The 19339-nt window shown below is 34.5% G+C and overlaps 1 protein-coding gene and 2 pseudogenes across 1 annotated transcript; 2 read left to right on the top strand and 1 right to left on the bottom strand.

Annotated features, from left to right (window-relative positions):
* Window positions 1–4929: 4929 nt before the first annotated feature.
* On the bottom strand, window positions 4930–9501 carry LOC120175982 (annotated as a pseudogene).
* LOC120175999 lies at window positions 9419–11341 on the top strand (annotated as a pseudogene).
* Window positions 11342–12813: 1472 nt separating this feature from the next.
* Window positions 12814–14725, top strand: LOC120176022. The gene has a single exon (XM_039182535.1). The coding sequence runs from the start codon at window positions 12821–12823 to the stop codon at window positions 14723–14725; it is 1905 nt and encodes a 634-aa protein (XP_039038466.1). The 5' UTR covers window positions 12814–12820.
* The last annotated feature ends 4614 nt before the right edge of the window (window positions 14726–19339 follow it).

The following is a 19339-nucleotide window of genomic DNA, read 5'->3' as shown; positions in this document are numbered from 1 at the left end:
AAGAAGTGCGACATCTTAAGTAAAATAATAGTTCCTTAATCACTAGACCATTTAGTTTGTACAAGAAAAAAATATTTAAATGTGTTAAAATACAGAAAAATATTCATACTTAAAATTTAAATTTTATGATACAAAATGTATAATATAAATAAATATCATTCAAATTGAATTTTTTTTATATAAAATTATGAACATATGTCATTTTAAAATATTATGATAAATTATGAGAAAAATATCAAAAAGTAACATGAATACGATAGACAAGCACAATGCATCAGAATATATATACAACTGATAATGAATTTATATAAAACATTATACATAAATTTATAATAATATAAACGCACTAAAATAACTGTGTTGAGATGAGTGTTTTAAAGAGAGAAAATATTTTAATCAGATTAGTTAATCTAATACATAAAATTATAAAAATAAAAGATTAGATTATCAAATTAAAATATATGCACCCAATACTCATGGCTCATGTAATGTTTGATGGAAACTCTCGTAACTGAGTAAATCACTTACCAAACATTGTTAACTTTCACCTTTTCTTTTACGTGTATGTGCTCTTCTCCTTTGAGATAATATATAACTAGGGTTTCTTTTTACACTACATGCTAACTAATTAGTCTCATGGTATGCATATTTTTATGGTAAAAAACTTCAAAATAGATTATTTAATGTAAAGAAGGAGGGTTATTTTATGAGAAATACCTTAAATGGCTCCCTCCCCGATCACCGCCACCTTAAATAACTTATTAGATTAGAGCAACTTATGTGTATTTCTCATTTCCTATAATCATTTTTCTATTTATTTCCTCCGGTGTTTTCAAAACTTGCATGTATTTATTATAATCAATAAATCAATACAGGCACTTAGCACCTGCATTTATTATAATCAAAACTTTGAATGTTGATAGACGTTGAAATTAGGGGTGTGCAAATCCGGGTATCTGAAAACCGGGTACCCGGAACATCCGGGTCATTGATTTCTCGGCCCGTGTCCCGACCCGGATGTTTCGGGTACCCGAATTTTACGGGTACCCGGATACCCGGTTTTTTTTAAATGTTTTAAAAAATAATTATTTAATTTAATATATAATATTATGTTAGATAAAAAAAATCCTATATATTGAAATGTTCTAAAATAATAGTTGTTTATTTTAATTTTAGGGACTCTTTTTTATATATAAAATAATATTATATTATTATATATACCCGGATACCCGGTGTTACTTTAAAATATTCTAAAAAAAAGTTGTTTACTTTAATTTAATATATAATATTATTAATAATTAAATATATAATAATAGTAAATCATAAATCCAAATTTCAAATTCAAAGTTTTCAAAATGCAAATTAAATTATATTTTAACATCCTACCTTTCTAATTTTAGGAGCCTTTTGGACGTGATCATTGTTAGCCCAATAAGCACAAATGTAGTATTCATAAGTCGGGTCAACCGGGTCGGGTAATTTGCACACCCCTAGTTGAAATGTCATGTTTTCCCCAAAAGGACTTATACAAATTTAAATAATTTAAACTTTGTTGTTTTATGAAAGAAGGTTGAATTTTGATTTTTCTTTCTTTAAAATATGATTAAAAAAACAGAAATCTTTAATATTTAGCTTAAGGTTAAGTGATATTTTAGGGTTTTTCATAAGGTTGATTTTTGATTTTTCTTTCTTTCTTTAAAATATGATTAAAAAACAAAATTCTTTAACAATTAACTTAAGGATAAGTGATATTTTAGGGTTTGCCCTATTTATCTCTTTTATTAGTCACTGTTAGTCTCTTTTATTCTTCATCTTTGCGATCGACGATGACATCATCCTTGCGCTGATCGCTGACCGTCAGTATTCATTGTTTTTCCTTTACTTTATTATAGTGCATCTTTTTTTGTTACTTTTAATAATTCTGTCTTTATGAAACTTTTTCTATGTTTAAAAAATTCCTTGGGTATCAATACTCTTATGGAAGTATCGATACTTCTATGGGTGGGTATCTATAACATCCACCGGGTTAGTGACCAAATTGTAAAGTTTCAGAATTTGGTGACTAAAGTAGAAGAATGAAATAGTTCAATGATTATTGGATATATATGATGAAGGTTATTTAGTAATTATTAAAGGAAATAAAGGGCAAAAGGGTCAATTGACCAAGAAATGAATTAAAAATGGGATTGGTAAGGATAAATGCACGTGAAAGGGAGAGAATTCTCCAGAGTTCTCTTCTCCTTTATTCTTCTTCTTCACGTGGAAGCCAAGAGCCAAAGGTAAGTTTCTTTGTTTATAATTAAATTGTTGATTTTAAGGTTGGGTTTTGATTATTAGATGATAACTAAGCTTAAGGAAAGCTTAAATCATCTTAAAAGCAAAGGATGGTGGAGTTAGGAGAGATTAAAGATTTAGAGTTTACAAATGAAATCTTGGAATAAAGTTCATTTCTTAAATTGGAAGTTAAATTTGACTTGTCAATGGTTAAATTAAGAGATTTGGAGTGATAGAATTGGATTTAGAACATATAGAAAATTTGGTATGATTCTTGAATCTCATAAGGAAGATAGGATTTTGAGGTTAAAGATGATTTACATGGATATAAGTTGGTTCAAGTAATGGTAGTTGAGTTTAATGTCATAAGAGGGGCTTAAAATAGAAGAATTAAGGGAAGAGTTGATGATTGTCGTGCTAAAGTGTCAGTTCTGGGCAATATGCATCGATGCACATTCATTGTGCACCGATGCATCGATGATAAATCCCAGAAATTGTTTAAGGTGCATCGATGCACATGCAGTGCATCGATGCATTAATTTAAAAAGCAAACATCGAATAGGATTTATGCATCGATGCATAAGGAGTGCATCGATGCATCCCCATTAAATACAAACATCGAATAGGATTTATGCATCGATGCATAGTGTAGTGCATCGATGCATACCTTCATTAAAAGATAAAAATGACTCTTCTTTTAGCCCAAGAAATGATAGTTTAGAATATATTAATTAGTATACTAATTAGTATCAATGAATTATTATGTAGATACAGAGCCTAAACAAGTTCCGGAACATATCAAGTAAGATCGATCAAGGAAAGATAACAGATCGATATGGACTAGTGAGGCCAGGTGAGTGCGTACTATTAGAATATACGTATTGTATATGGAAATTTGACTTGCGACAAGTCTGTTTCCAATATGTTGAATAAATGATTGTATGATTATGTTTGATATTACATGAATATGCTTAGTTGTATTACATGTTAGGAGGTATGAATTTATATGATATGTGTTATATGGCAATGATTTATGTGTTATAGGAATTAGATGAGTTATATGAACCTGAGATAAGTTAAATAACATTGATTTATAGGACAATATAAGAATAATATATAAATGAGGAGACATTGACAGAAGTGATTATATGAACATGTAAAATAAGTTATACGGAGAGGATATATGAGCTGAAATGAACATATAATACATGAGTCATATGGTAAAGATTTATGAATCTATAGGAAAATGTTATGGGAACTATGTGATGATAAGTTATGAGAAAATATTTATATAAGTAACAAGCTATGTGAAATTGAATTAAGTAATATATGAAACTAGAATATAATTAATGTGAAATAAGTGATTAGGTAAAACTGTGAGAAGTTATAGGGCATTGTTATTCGAAGTATATGAAAGTATGTATATGGATACCTGTATAAGTTTATATGTTATACTATGTGCTATGTGATATACTTGATGTATGAGAATCATATGAGAATAAGAGATGACAATGAGTTACATGCCATATGAACACAAGAGAAGTGTTATAAGCTACGTGACAGATGATTATGAAATCATATGAAAAGTGAAATGTACATGTGAATATGTGAAGTGATATGAATATAAGGCCCATGTTATATGATACGAGAGCTATAGGTATAGTTGGCATGCCAAGAGTCGAGGGTTTTACCTATGTCTTTCGAGACATATGGACAGTATACCTATGTTCTAAGGAACATATGGACAGTTTACCTAGGTTCTTTGGGACCTATGGACAGTTGCCGAGGTTCTTTATGACCTCTGGATAGTTACCGGGGTCTTTGTGACCTCTGGATAGGTCCTTCGGGACATTTATATGAGCTGTGGTGACAGCATAGTGGTACACAACCTCAATAGACTCACATATCTACAGTTCTCACAGGTGCACATGGGCTAATAAGAGATAACATTGAATGTAATGTATGTGATGTATATAGGTGTTTTGTGATATGAATTATATAATATGATATATGTGTGTTAGTGATTATTGTATATGCTATAAGATATATGATATGAGCTTAATTGATCATATAAACAAGAGAATATAAATATGAAAGGTGATAATATGATAACGATAGGAAAGAAAATAATTATATGTATATGTGGGTGTGATGCTTGTTTGTGATATGTTAGTAGAAATTGTTCAAGCAAGATTACGAGTTAGAGTTTTATTATATGTTTTATGCCTCACTAAGTCAACGAATTAGCGTGTGATTGTTTCACACGTAGGTTACAGAAGTGAAAAGAGTAAAGAGCAACGTGGAGCAAGATAGGTCAGTTCTTCTTACCAAAAGTCAGATCAGAAGAAAGATAAATAATATGTATTTGAATACATAAAGTTCTAGTTGGCATGTATTCAAGATAATATATTGTATAAGCTCTAAATAGTTCGATAAAGGTTTTGAATAAGTTATATGTAATAATAAATTTTAAATTACTCACTATTTTATACAAGTAAAGGTTTTTGAAAAGTCTATGTGGCACTTCGGACTCGGATCCGGGTCGGATACGGGTTGGGGTGTTACATTTAATGGTATCAGAGCTACGGTTTAGCCGATTCTCGGCATAAACTAAAGTCCAAAGTGTCATAAAATGTGTACATGCCAACACAGAGTGAAAATTTATGATCTGATAGGGTAAGGAGTATGTTGTCTTGCCAATAGAACAAGATTTGTATAATATAGTAGAAATTGATTATAGAAATTGTCGAAGTGAATCGATAGCTGACAAATCTGATGGTGATAGCAATTCACTTGCCCTAGCCAGGCAGGATGAAGAGCAGAAACCTCAGAAAGTGTCTTATAAGATTAAAGGTTGATTTCATAAAGTTGAAATCATATTAGAATAGTGAAAGAAGATCTTTATTATTTTGAATCGGAAAAGCGATATGGATTAGTTTTGTTAGTATGTGGATAAGATAGAATATGGTGAACAAGTGTCACCATAAGAATGTTAAAAAGATCGAATGACGTGGTGAGTACTTATAGAAGAACTCAAGGATAAGTGCATCAGTGACAAGTGTATAAGATGTATAAAGTCAGAGCTTATGAGTTTGAAACGAAGTGATAGTATTGAGCATAAACAAGAGTATGTTTATGATAAGGGTTTGCAGTTAAAATGGAAAGAGTTAGCGTTGGCTAACCAGAGTATGTGATAAAAATGTACTGGAATTATAAGATTATAAGATATTGTCAGGATATGATAACCAAATCTGAAATGGATCTGGATACAGTTGCATATTTGGATCATAGTAATGTGGTATAGTAAAGGAAAATGAAGTAATAATTTGTATATTTGAGTAAAGCTGAGGATTGATAAGAAGAGTTTGAGAATGTGTATATCGATGATCAGATTATAGGACACATGAAGTCAGAATGTTGAGTTTGAGCAAAAGAAATTTCAGGATGTATGAGAATAGATGTGAAATTGATAAGTTGAGTAAGCGAATTTTGAGATAATTTAGATTGGAAAGGATGTATATAATTGGTATAATAGGGCTTGTGTCCTAGATTGAACATAAGTTATTATCTAGCTGTCAGAGTAAAGGTGCTAGAGTTATAAGATTGGAGGAAAGATAAAGTGGAGTTAATCAAATATGATATGAATCTGGATGTGGTTATGTATTTTGATCATACATATATGATGTAGGCAAAGAGATAAGCATTGGTATGTTTTAAAAAGTGGCTTTAAAGAAGAAAATACAAATACAAGAGATGATAAAGAATAAAGTTCGGTATAAGAAATAGGGATATCAAAGTTATGAGGATGCAATGAAGATTGTTACACAGAGATGAATATAGGTGATAAGACAAGAGTATGTGAATATGAAAGGAAAGATATGATTTGTGTATAAGAAATAAATAAAGGAAGAATGGAATAAAGAAATGAAAGGGATTGAGTTAAAAGATCAGATACGATAAAGATTATATGGAATGTAGATGATAATTTTGATATAGAATAGGAAAAGTGTGTAAGGTTATGTGATCAAAATACTTAATTATATTAGAATTTAAGACACAAACGTATATACCTATTATGTGATGACTGATGATACGTACAATTTCTTAAAAGAAATTTGTTTTTTCTAATAATTATAAAATAAAATTATGAATGCATTCTTCAATCCAAAATTTAATATTATATCTGGCCTGTGAAGTGCATTTACAATGACTCAGTAATGTAAACCAAAGTAGGGTATGTAATAACAATATTAAAACAGATATAATCTGACAATGAAGGTTACACCAAAATGAGATGCAAAAGAACAATAATAGAAAAGCGTGTGTGTACGAGTAATATATGGGGTTAGATGGCCAAAATGCAACAAAAGCATGTGAAAAGACAGTTCACGTAGTTTAGTGAAATGTGCATTCTATTTATTTTATAGAATCGAGTGTCTAAATAAATATAATATTATCACATGGCACACCGTCATAAAAGTTAAAATTAGAATTCTTACTTAAGCTCAAGCGGATATCTGTTAGTACTCTTATTCTCGGTTTTACTTTCTTATACTAAAATTTGATGATGATATAATCAACCTAACCAATCTGATGGCCGAATAATTAGATGCCACAAAGGGTAACATTGAAGTAGAATAAAGATAAGATTGTCAGCAAATTAAGCTCCAGATTATCACCCTATCCTAGAGGCCATGGTCAGTCCCCCCATGCCTCATAGTATAATTATTTTTTTAGTGGTCGATAATAATGTTTTGTTTTGGGGGGTAAAAGAGCACAAATAAGAAACAGAAGCGTGGTGTTAGGTTGGTTCCGTTGAAGAAACTGGTCGACATTTTAAAAGATTCCAATCTAATTACAATATGTACGCTTGAACTGTATCGCTACTTTTTGCTACTTTCCATGTTGATGTTTTTAATTTAAATAATTATTTTTAATAGGAAAATGCTCGTCAGGATACGATGAAATGACCTATTTAGAGTTTAAATCTTAATATTGTGGATAAAATAAACTTAAATCTAAATTAATCCATAAATATTTATTCAGTTTAATTAGACTCGAGACAAAAATATAATTTTTGTTGACTTCAATTGAAAGGATTTTACTTGAATGATCATAAATAATATTATTATCAAAATAACATTGAAACCCTAAATATGTTTCATAAAATTATAGCTTGTAAGAGGGATACTCTTCTAATTTCAACATATTATACTAATGTTATCAACGACTTAATAAAATAATATAAAAAACGATACTATAAGATACAACTTGATTATCCAACCCTGCGCATTTTACTCGTTTCTTATAGTTCGATTATTCATTCCTAGTGAATTGCTTATAAATGATCAATTTTGAAGTCGGAATATGAAAATTGATGATAGTAGTATTATTTTGTATATAAATAAAATAATTATCTATTTTTTAAATGTGTTTTTCAAGAGAAGCCTGAATATATGTTATATACATGTGTAAAATTGAAAGTGTTGGTTCGTAAATGCCCTTTATTGGCATCAATTTACACTACCCCTAATACCCACCAACATATGAAAATGCAGTGCTAAGATGCAAGAATCTAAACCACCCACCAGTCTTATTTGGGAAAACAGAGCATGCCAACAAAATCTCAAAAACCATCCTTTAAACCACAAGGATAATTGCAGAAACACTCAATAGAGCTATGGTGTTATGCTAAACAAAAGGAACCATTTGCACGTGTCAAAACTCAGCAAAGGCGGTACCATATACGACTAATTAAGGAAAATATATAAGAAAAAGATCTAGGTGTTTGTTGCCCTAGTGTAAATCTGCTGGCTCGAATGGGCGGAAACCAACCTAATCGACCCTCTTGCCATCAATTCCCTTATAGCCTTTCTGGCAAGTGATCCATTAATCTGCAAGGCACAAACAAAACAATATTAAGACTATCCAAATGCAGATTCCTGTAATATGAATTCACAGATGCATCGAGGAGCACACGTGCATAAAAAGAACGGTAATGGATCAAGTGGATGCCAAAAACCTTAATCAGAGGAAATAGTAATCAAACAATAAGAGCTCATACCAAAGGTATGTTAGGCTGACATTTCAACGGTATTTTAACCACCATTAAGATATAATTTAATTTTTCATAAACTATATTACAAGCTATAATCAAGAGCCTAGATAAATATCTGAAAATCTCTTAATCCAAATCCATGTGAGAACAAACAAGTGTCAATTGCAGATTCATGTTATACAACTCACACATGCATTTAGAAACGGCCATATATAAATAGAACAGCAACCCAAGAAACAAATAGCGTCTAACTCTATAGAAGCAACGAATCAAGTGTACGACGAAAACCTTAATTAGAGAAATGGACAATTTGAAAGAATGAATTCTTTATGCATATTAATCAGAAAAAAAGAGTTAATCCCAAATGTACTTTACATTGGCATTGAGTGGTTTTGGGTTCCATTGCCACGACATTCAACTTTTGTAAGCTATACTAGGCACTATATTCAGAAACCTGAATAAATCCCTGGTCCATGTAGCATGTGGCATCAACAACTAATGATCGCAATTTACGTAACCAAATAAACAACTTAGATCTCCAGTTCTCGACATCCGGAATTCCGGATAAACAAAATTTAATAGCACCACAACTCACAAATGCAAGAGTAAGGGAAAACATCATGCAAAGGAACAGTTTACATATAAAAAATGATAAACAGAAAAAAAAGAGGTAAACAAATCAAAGTACCCTCAAACGATCAGAGAGAATAGAGGGAGTGATGAGTTTGTATTTAGGAGCTTCGGCGAGAAGCTTATCATAAGTAGCTTGGTCGAACAGCACCATGTTGTTCACCTTCTCCTTTTGCTTTCCCTTGCTCTACTTCTGTTAAATGCCCAAAAGCAAAGAAACCCAAATCAAAACCAACTTTAAAACTGCCGTTAAATAGATAGCAACAAAGGAACTGACCTTCTTCTTCTGCTTGCCACCTCCAGACTTTGCAGGCTTGGATGATGGAGGAGGGGCTTTGTCTTTCTTTGGGGCCTGCAGCAAAAAAAAAAGATGGTTACAATTTACAAATCTAAAAAAGGGGAATGCATCGAATAATGAAGAGAAGGGGATGAACAAACCATTTGGATCTGCTGAAAATGAAGAATGAAGGGGGAAGAGACGAGGGAGCTTTTAGCTTTGGGTGCGGTGAGAACTGGGATGAAGAATGGAGGAGGAAGGTTAAAGGGACTAGGGTTTGGGTTGGCTGTACACGGCCCAAACTCACAACATAACCCCATAAATAAAACAATATATGTTTTTTAATAATACAATTTCAATCTGAATTTGATTAAGAATTTTAATAAAATATCATAATTCTAATATATTATGTACACATACATTTTTATTAAAAACAAAATTAATAATATTTAAATACACAAAAATATCATTTTCATAATTATTATAAAGTAAAAGAAATTATCTTTAAACCCTAAATTTGGTCTAATCCAATAAAAAGCATGAAATCTAAATTTTATAAATTAAAAAACCTATCAAATTAGATTAAGTATAATTTTTATTTTTCACTATTACTAGAAAATATATATATCAAAGTTATTTTGTGACTTGAGATTATTGATTATAAAAGTGTGTGAGGATTAAACTCACGTTTGAACTTGATTGGGTAGAACCAATGTTTTGAGCCGGATCTCAAGCTCATTTGTTGATCCTGCCCGATGAGTCCATTGATCATTAGGGATCTTAATCCTCTCGGATTATTGATATTACTCATGTCAAGTAATAAGGTATAAAACTAAATTCACCTCAACTTAAGCTCAAAATACAGTAATCCTAAATCTCCATCATTCAATAATAGTGTGGAACTAAAGAATTCTCACTTACATATGAATATAATATTCAACTAAAGGTTAAGAAAGAAGAAAAACAGAAGCTCTTTTTTTATTATTATTTTCGGCAATCAGTAATCAGTATTCCTTTACATCAGCATAAGTGTCCTCCAGTAAATTAGCCTGAAACGTAATCAGTTTCATTGATATCAGTGTTACTTAGACTCGGGTATGATGTGAGTGCTAGATTAAAATAAAATATGTCAAACACGGGTGTTTTCATTTTTTGCCTTCTCCAAGTAATACCTTGCATATGCACAAGCAAGGATCATACCCACTGCATAAAACTCCTGCCATCTTAAATGGCCGAGAGGTAAGAACTTCTTCTCTTTTCTGTTTTTTTTATTATATTAATCTGCTGTTTGATTTTAAAAAAATAAAAAATAAAATGTAAAGCTGAAAAATAAACGAAAACCAAATGGAAGAGAACCTTTGCTATGTTTTTATTTCCAATTTTCTCTGTGTGTTGATGCTGGATCGGACTAAAAAATTACATACTGTTCCGGGGGTTTTGTAACCCCATTTTACATGTAAGATGAAAAAACCAATGTTTACACCTTTTTTTTTGGTTTTGTGATGATCTAGAGCTGGGAAGCTGCTAGATAGGAGACCAGCTGTTGTTGCTGGGACGTGGAACAAGGGAGTCCACGGGTAGAGCTGCCGGCGACATGGAGCTGCTAGAGGCCACTGGTGGAGCTGGGACGTGGAGGGACATCTAGTGAGGCTAAGGTAAAAATGGTGATTACACACTACAGCGGAGAATTTCCGTGCGCTTTGTACCGGCGAGAAAGGCATTGGGTTTAGTGGAAAACCTCTCCACTACAAAGGCTCGACCTTCCACCGCGTGATCCCCAACTTCATGTGCCAAGGAGGCGATTTCACCGCCAGAAACGGCACCGGAGGCGAATCGATATAAGGAGCCAAGTTCAAAGACGAGAACTTCATCAAGAAACACACGGGACCTGGGATCCTCTCGATGGCCAACGCCGGACCGGGAACGAAAGGCTCTCAGTTCTTCATTTGCACGACCAAGACTGAGTGGCTGGATGGGAAGCACGTGGTGTTTGGACAAGTAGTTGAAGGCATGGACGTGGTTCGAGCCATCGAGAAGGTCGGGTCCAGCGGTGGAAGGACTTCCAAGCCTGTTGTTATATCCGATTGTGGACAGCTTTAAAACAAATAATTCTGAGTTTCTGGTTTCATTTTATGCTAAATGGTTGTTCTCGAAGAACTAGCCATAGGAATAAGATAGAGATTTTGTTAGTTTCCATCATAATCGTCAATTTACTGATGAAATTTTCAGTTGATATGAATATAAAGTTTGGGATATTTTATCATCATTTGCTCTCTCTTGATCCCCTAAACCAACCTATCTCTTACTCATTGTCATGATCAATTTACTTTCATCCACATACAAATTAATCACACGAGCCAACATTGAGCTGTCTTCATGTTCCTACTACTGTAAATTAGAGAATACCCAAGGTGTTACGATTAAAATGAAGTTGATATCATCTCTTAAATTGACAATTATTCATTTATTTTGTTGATTTACCTTTTATTAAAATTTTAGAGTGGGTTTTGTTATATTGATAGGTATTTCTAACCACTCCAAATAGATTGTGTTTATATTTGATCGTCGATAGTCATATTTGTCGTATATTCTATTTTTTGAGTTATTTGATTATTTTTTGTAATCTATCTTTGTAAAATCCTATTTTTATTATTAAACAGTTAATTTGTGTTATTTAATAATTTTTGAAAAATAATCATTATTGTGATTAATCGACTTTAATTTATGTGACATTTTCACTATTAAGATTATAATTTTATTATGTTTCTTACTTATTCTAACAAAAAAAAAGTGATTGTTTTTTCATAAATAAAAGGTAAAAGATATGAAAGTGCATTAAAAGTTTTTAATATACTCGATGTCCGGAAACATAATCGCTCCAATCTAGGTACCATACAACAATTTGTAAAAAAAAAATGTAACATACAACAATAACAGCTGACTTGGATGCTGGTGTGCTTTATTGGAGCCATTGGATTTCAAAGCAAAGTGCTTAGACCTGATCCTACAATGGCTAATTCGAACATTCACAAAAATGGCTAATGTTTGTATTTGGGTTTTGGTTTAAATGCAATTTGATTAATAAAAACGTGAGAATAAAGCGTAAAAGTCGAAGGTTTTCATATTGATAGTAGTAAAATTTTATAATAATAAACTTATGGATAAAACAATCCAATTCCTATATATAACGCAAGAAGAGCGGTGGGTTTTATTTTTGGACATGAAACGTGGAGAAAAGCTCGTGTGACCATTACAAATCTAAAGCTATCTCCTTTGCATTCACTGGCGGCGCCACCACATCCTCCCTGGCCACGCCACCCCGGGGAAACTGTGCATTCACTGATACCTCCTTTACGAAAACTCCTTACATTTCTTTGACTCTGGTTTTACATTTAATTTTTTTTTCTCCCAGTGCCAAAAAATGAAAGAACTAACATAAATTTCTCAATACATTCAAACATTGCGCTATCTTGTCGTTAAAGCCAGACAGTTTAGGATTTAAAAAAACTTCGTTTGTTTTGTGTTGAAAAGGTTCGTTGTCGTTATTGGATTTTGTGATTGTTTCCGGGTCCGCTTGCACCATGGCGGGCATTGTGAAACAACTACTGGCGAGGCCGATACAGGTGGCGGATATGGTGACAAAGGCAGCGGATGAAGCACAATCGTTTAAACAAGAATGTCAAGAGATTAAAGCCAAGACCGACAAGCTAGCCAGCCTGCTCCGTCAAGTTGCCCGGGCTAGCAACGAAGTTTACGAACGCCCGACACGGAGAATCGTGGATGACACGGTACAAGTCCTTGACAAGGCCCTAACGCTTGTCCTCAAGTGTGGTAGAACTGGTCTTTTGAGACGGCTTTTCACCATTATCCCTGCGGCAGCCTTTAGGAAACTGTCGATGCAACTGGAGAATTCTATCGGAGATGTTTCGTGGCTCTTGGCTGTGTCGGGAGACAATAAAGATGATGAATATCTGGGACTTCCTCCCATTGCGGCGAACGAACCTATATTATGTCTTATATGGGAACAAATCGCTATTCTTTACAGGGGTACGATAGAAGAGCGGTGTGATGCTTCTGCTTCACTAGTGTCTTTGGCTCGGGACAATGATCGATATGGTAAGTTGATCATCGAGGAAGGAGGAGTCCCTCCCTTGTTGAAATTGGCCAAGGAAGGGAACCCCGAGGGTCAGGAGAATGCTGCCAGGGCTATTGGGTTGCTCGGACGTGATGCCGAAAGTGTGGAACAGATTGTTAATGCTGGTGTTTGTGCAGTGTTCGCCAAAATCCTGAAAGAAGGGCGGATGAAAGTTCAAACAGTGGTGGCTTGGGCTGTTTCAGAATTGGCTGCACATCACCCCAAATGCCAGGACCACTTTTCACAGAACAATATCATCCGGTTTCTGGTCAGTCATCTAGCCTTCGAGACCGTGGAGGAACATAGCAAGTATAGCATCGTGACCAAGCAGGCGGCATCCATTCATTCTGTTGTTTTGGCTAGTAAAAGTCCGGAAGATCCCCAGACTGAAGGCGAGAGTCATATGGATCAATCCATGGGGAAACAAGCGCCTAGCCAAATGCAGAATGTGGTTACCAACACAATGGCTACCAAAGGCAAGAATGTTGGAAGCTCCAACAACAGACAAGCTAGCCATCCCAAAGGTGCTGGTGCCAGGTCGCATCACCATGTCTCCATATCTGGAACTAGCATTAAGGGCAGGGAATTCGAAGACCCCGCCACTAAAGCACAAATGAAAGCAATGGCAGCAAGGGCTCTGTGGCAGCTTTGCAAGGGAAACCTCAGCATTTGTCGTAGCGTAACCGAATCCAGAGCTCTATTGTGCTTTGCTATTTTGTTAGACAAGAGCACCGACGACATTCGATACTACTCCTCCCTTGCGTTAATGGAGATCACTGCCGTGGCCGAGCAAAATACTGACTTGAGACGCTCTTCTTTCAAACCTACTGCCCCCGCAGCCAAAGCCGTTCTCGATCAATTGCTCAAAGTCATCGATAAGGGGGACTTGGACCTCCTCATTCCGTGCATCAAATCAATCGGGAACTTGGCGAGGACTTTCCGAGCATCCGAAACGAGGGTCATCGGGCCGTTGGTTAAACTACTGGACGAAATGGAAGCTGAAGTTTCAATGGAAGGCGTGTTTGCACTTAACAAGTTTGCGTCACCGCAAAACTACCTCCACGTGAACCACTCGAAAGCCATAGTGGAGGCGGGCGGGGTGAAGCATTTAATCCAACTGGTTTACTTTGGGGAACAGATGGTGCAGTTTCCGTCATTGACTCTTCTGTGTTACATTGCATACAACATTCCCGACAGCGAAGTGCTTGCTCAAGAGGAAGTGCTAATAGTGCTGGAATGGGCATTGAAGCAAGCTCATTTAGTTGCAAATCCAGACACTGAAGGTTTATTACCAGAAGCAAAGAGTAGATTGGAACTGTATCAATCCAGAGGTTCAAGAGGATACCATTAAAAATTCAACAACGTGAAACATTTTATAGTTTCAATTTTGTAAGTTCCATTCAAATTTACTATGTATATACATCTAGCATTCACCACCCAACAAAGCTTTGTTTGATGTGGAAACTGACAACTTCAAATATACTCCGACTTTTAATTAAGATGACCGAACTAAATGAATACTGCCATCTATTCCCAGAATATTTCCGCATGTTTTTTTTCTCTCTTTCTTTTCTACATTTTTGTCTTGAAATATTTCTTTTAAAAAAGTTTAAAAGGCAAACTTTTCAATTGATTAAAGGGCTAATAACAAATAAAGATTCAATTAATTTTTTAATGAAGACTCTGATCATAACCAAAGGGCTTAAAGCCTTTGTTTGTGAATGTGGCAATATAAGATTTTAGGATCAAATTATCTTGTTGGTATTATCCTCGAGATGTAAGATTTTTGGAGAAAAAACTATCTTAGTTCGTTTTATAATATTATTTATGGATTTAATGTAAATAATAAATTTCTTATATATATATATGTTTGTTTATTTGTAACAATTTATTCAACTATTTTATAATTTATTTTTATATAAACTTAATATCATCAAACGTAAAATAGGAAAAATATATTAATATATACCATTATTTTTAAATGTTGTACGATATTAATTATAAAAATCAAATTAAATTTGTTTATAAACTTTCATATTAATATAGTATAAAAATAATTTGATAATATACAATTTTCAATAATAATTTAAATAACATTACTTCCAGGAATTATTATTTGGTTATATGAAGTAATGCGCTTAAAAGCTTTAATTAATAAAACATAAAACTGGACGCCCAAACTTCACTCTTGATTGGCGAAGATCTATTTCTTTCTATTTGTCTTTTGTGATTCTCATGGAAAATGAAATGAAGATTTATTTGTCCTTATTCTCTTGACTGTATTAGAGAGTAAGAACTGGTATGTAGTTACTGGTTGGTGTGTAGCTAAAAGCTTGTGAAGTTTGTTAGAGTTGTTATCCAAGTTGTTAAGCTTGCCAGCTAGGAGACGATTATGCCAGCTAGGCTAGTAGTCCGTTATAGTTTTACCTATATAAGCTTGTCATTGAATTGTTGAAAATTAGAGAACGAGAACATACTTTTGACTATACTTGTTGTGAGTTTCTCAACATGGTATATTTCGCCAAAGATCTTGGAGCTTACTTGGCTGCATTTTGAAGGGTGAGCTCCGGCTCCTGCGTTTGTTCTTTCGTGTGGTGCTTCGTTCATGGCTTCTTCTAGTAGTGTCAGGTTGTTTACCAATAAGAAGGTGAACGTGGTTCTTGATGAGATAAACTTTCTTTTATGGAAACAACAAGTTATTCTTACTGTAAGGAGTCATTGCCTTGAACGATTGCTTACCGGTACGATACAACCCCAGCCTAAGATGGTTACTGATGAGAATGGAACCTTGATCTCCAATGAGGCGTATGAAGATTTTGTTGCTTAAGATAGTGATGTGGCCTCCTGACTATTGTCTACCATTAGTGCTCACTTGTTACCTCAATTTGTTGGTGCTGAAACAACTACTGTTGTTTGGAGTACGGTACTTCAGTTCTTTGTTAATAGATCTACAACTTCTGTTATGAACTTGCGCTATAAGTTGCAGTCTCTTAATAAGGGCGATAATAACATGCGGGTGTTTCTTACCAGGGTTAAAGAAGTTTGTGATGCCTTGGCGTCGTGTGGCAGTCATGTTTCTGTTGTAGAGTGTTAAGAAACAAGAGTTAATTCAAAAACAATTATTGTAATTCCATTGATTAACCAGTGTAGATGTACATGACTTATATAACATTTTGGTTGCTGAACTAAGAAGCAACCTTCTTAACAGACTTTGACAAATGTAACCGTGTAACAATATCCTAACAGTCTATGGCTCTGATTGCCTGCAACACAACATACATCATCAACAATGAACTTCTTGAATCTTCTCCATACACACCATGCAGTACGTCACGCACATTAGCCTGCAGCTTGATCATTCTTCCAACATTCCTCATGCTTATTCTTCTTCTCATTCCTTTTTAAGACAAACATTCACTTGCTCTCGAAACGTTGTAAAGGCTATCTTTGACAAAGGCTTTGTGAACCTATCTGCAAGTATATGTGCAACAGGAACATAGTTAACATATAATTTGTTTCCAACAATTTTCCTCTAACAAAATGCACATCTAAATCGACATGTTTAGATTATGCATGTTGGACAGGATTCACACTTAATGATATGACACTCGTGTTATCACACCAAACGATTGGTTTTTCCTACTGTGTTACTCCAATATCATTCAACAATACATCCATCCAAGTAACCTCTGCTACTGCATCTGCAAGACTGCATCTGCAAGACTGCGATATTCGGCTTCCATGGTGGATCTGGAGACAACTTTCTGTTTCTTTGTGCTCTAGGACACCAAGTTACCACCAAGTAAAACACAATGACCGGACATCGACCTTCGATCATCTACACAACCTCCCCAATCAACATCCGCTAATGCAACAATTCTTAGTGCTTCCTTTGATGGCTTGAAGAGCAAACCATACTCAATTGTGCCAGCTAGGTATCTTAGGATACATTTGGCAGCCTGCAGATGACTCTCACATGGTTCATGCATAAATTGAGCAACCTTGCTCACGTTATACACTATGTCAGGTCTTGTGTGACATGCATTGAGTAATGCACCACACTTCAAAACTCTCGAGCATCTTCAATCGATTTTCCAACATCTTTTTGAAGTTTATTGGATACGACCATAGGTGTACTGGTAGGAGTTGCCATTGTCATACATGTCTTTTCTAGTAAATTTGAAATAAACTTCTTTTGAGACAATATAAGACCACTAGTACTACGTTGGACTTCAATCCCCAAGAAGTAATTTAACTCGCTAAGGTCCTTCAACGAGAAATTACTTTTGAGTGACTGAACCACTCATTCAATTACAGTAACTGACTGACCAATGATCACAATATCATCGACATAGACAAGTATATAGGTAACTTCCCCTTGAGCAAGTGAAATGAACAAAGATTCATATGCCCTTGACACTTGAAATCTCATATGTATCAGGCTATATTTCAGTTTGTTGTTCCAGTTCCTGGGAGCTTGACGCAACCCATACAAAGCCTTATGAAGCTTACATACAAGCTTGGTTCCATCCTCAGCCAACTGCTCAAATCCAGACAGCTATTGCATGAAGACTTCCTCATTCAAATCACCATGGAGAAAAGTGTTATTAACATCCACATATCATAGTGGCCACTTGTTTGTTACAGCTATGGATAGAATAACATTTAGAGTTGGGAATTTGACCACGGGACTAAAAGTTTCCTTGAAGTCATATCCTGGTACTTGCAGAAATCCCTTTGCCACTAACCTGGCTTTGTAAAGTTGAACCGAGCCATCTAGATTTTTTTTCCAGTTTAAATAGCCATTCGCAACTAACTGTTGTTCGTCCAGTTGGCAATGGAACCAATGTCCATATTCCATTTCGTTGTAAAACAACAAGTTCATCATGCACAGCAGATGTCCACTGACTCGACTTCATAGCCTGATGAATATCAATAGGTATAACAATATCTTCCATAGCAAGGAACACATTAGGTTTGAAAATGCCATGCTTGCTTCTAGTAACCATAGGGTGAGTGTTGGTTAGTGGTACCTGATCAGGAACACTAGCATCCTCGACTGAATGCTGAACAGACTCATTAACTCCTTCAGCACTGACCGTAGGACTACTCATGAGTGAATTTTCAGTCGAGTGATCTGAGAATTCAAGTATATTACCCAACTTATCATCATGACCCGCTTCATTTTCAGCATGATTTGCTTGAGACGATGCACCAGAATGTTCCAAAATTGGTTCCACTGCAGTAGGACATGCATTGTGTCTTCGAGGAATGACCTGTAGCGATGCTGATCGTGGAGATGGTACCACGTGACGAGCATTATCCTGTTTAGCTGCTACAAAGGGAAACACAAGCTCATCAAATTTAACATGTATAATAATACGAACAGAAAGCGTAATTCAATATGATGGTTGAATTTTAAAAAAATTAAAAGTTAGGTACGAAAATGAACCAAACCCGATATTATAGTTACTAAATGTGTAGTTTACCTTTTTTTTTTAACTAAAACCATAATCTTAAACATTTACGAAGGCTTTTAGCATAAAGTCAAAAGAATTTGTATAACATTGAAATTTAAATATCCAAAAATATGGTTCGAACCCAGGACTAGAATTTATTATGGAAAATTATGTTTGCTTGAACAGTTAGGAGAGGGAAGGAATTACATAGATGGGGCTAAAAGCCAAAATGCAATAGATAGTTGGTACATAACTTTGAAATTTGCTTTCTAAGAGGCATGGGTGACTGCAACATGTATATTATCAGCATGATGGGGGACGGTACTGGAGTTAAATCCAGCTACACTAATCCTCCTGCAAATCAAGCAAAAATGTTTTGTAACATCCTCCATGCCGGGTTAGTGATTAATTTGTAAAGTTTCAGCATTTGGTGATTTAAGTAAAATGATGGAAGAGTTCAATGACCTATTTGAGTTATTTGGTGTAGGATTGAATTATAAAGAAGG

Source organism: Hibiscus syriacus, unplaced genomic scaffold, assembly GCF_006381635.1.
Source record: "Hibiscus syriacus cultivar Baekdansim isolate YM2019G1 unplaced genomic scaffold, ASM638163v2 tig00112225_pilon, whole genome shotgun sequence".
NCBI classification, from domain to species: domain Eukaryota; kingdom Viridiplantae; phylum Streptophyta; class Magnoliopsida; order Malvales; family Malvaceae; genus Hibiscus; species Hibiscus syriacus.
This window is presented reverse-complemented; position numbering and strand designations above follow the sequence as displayed.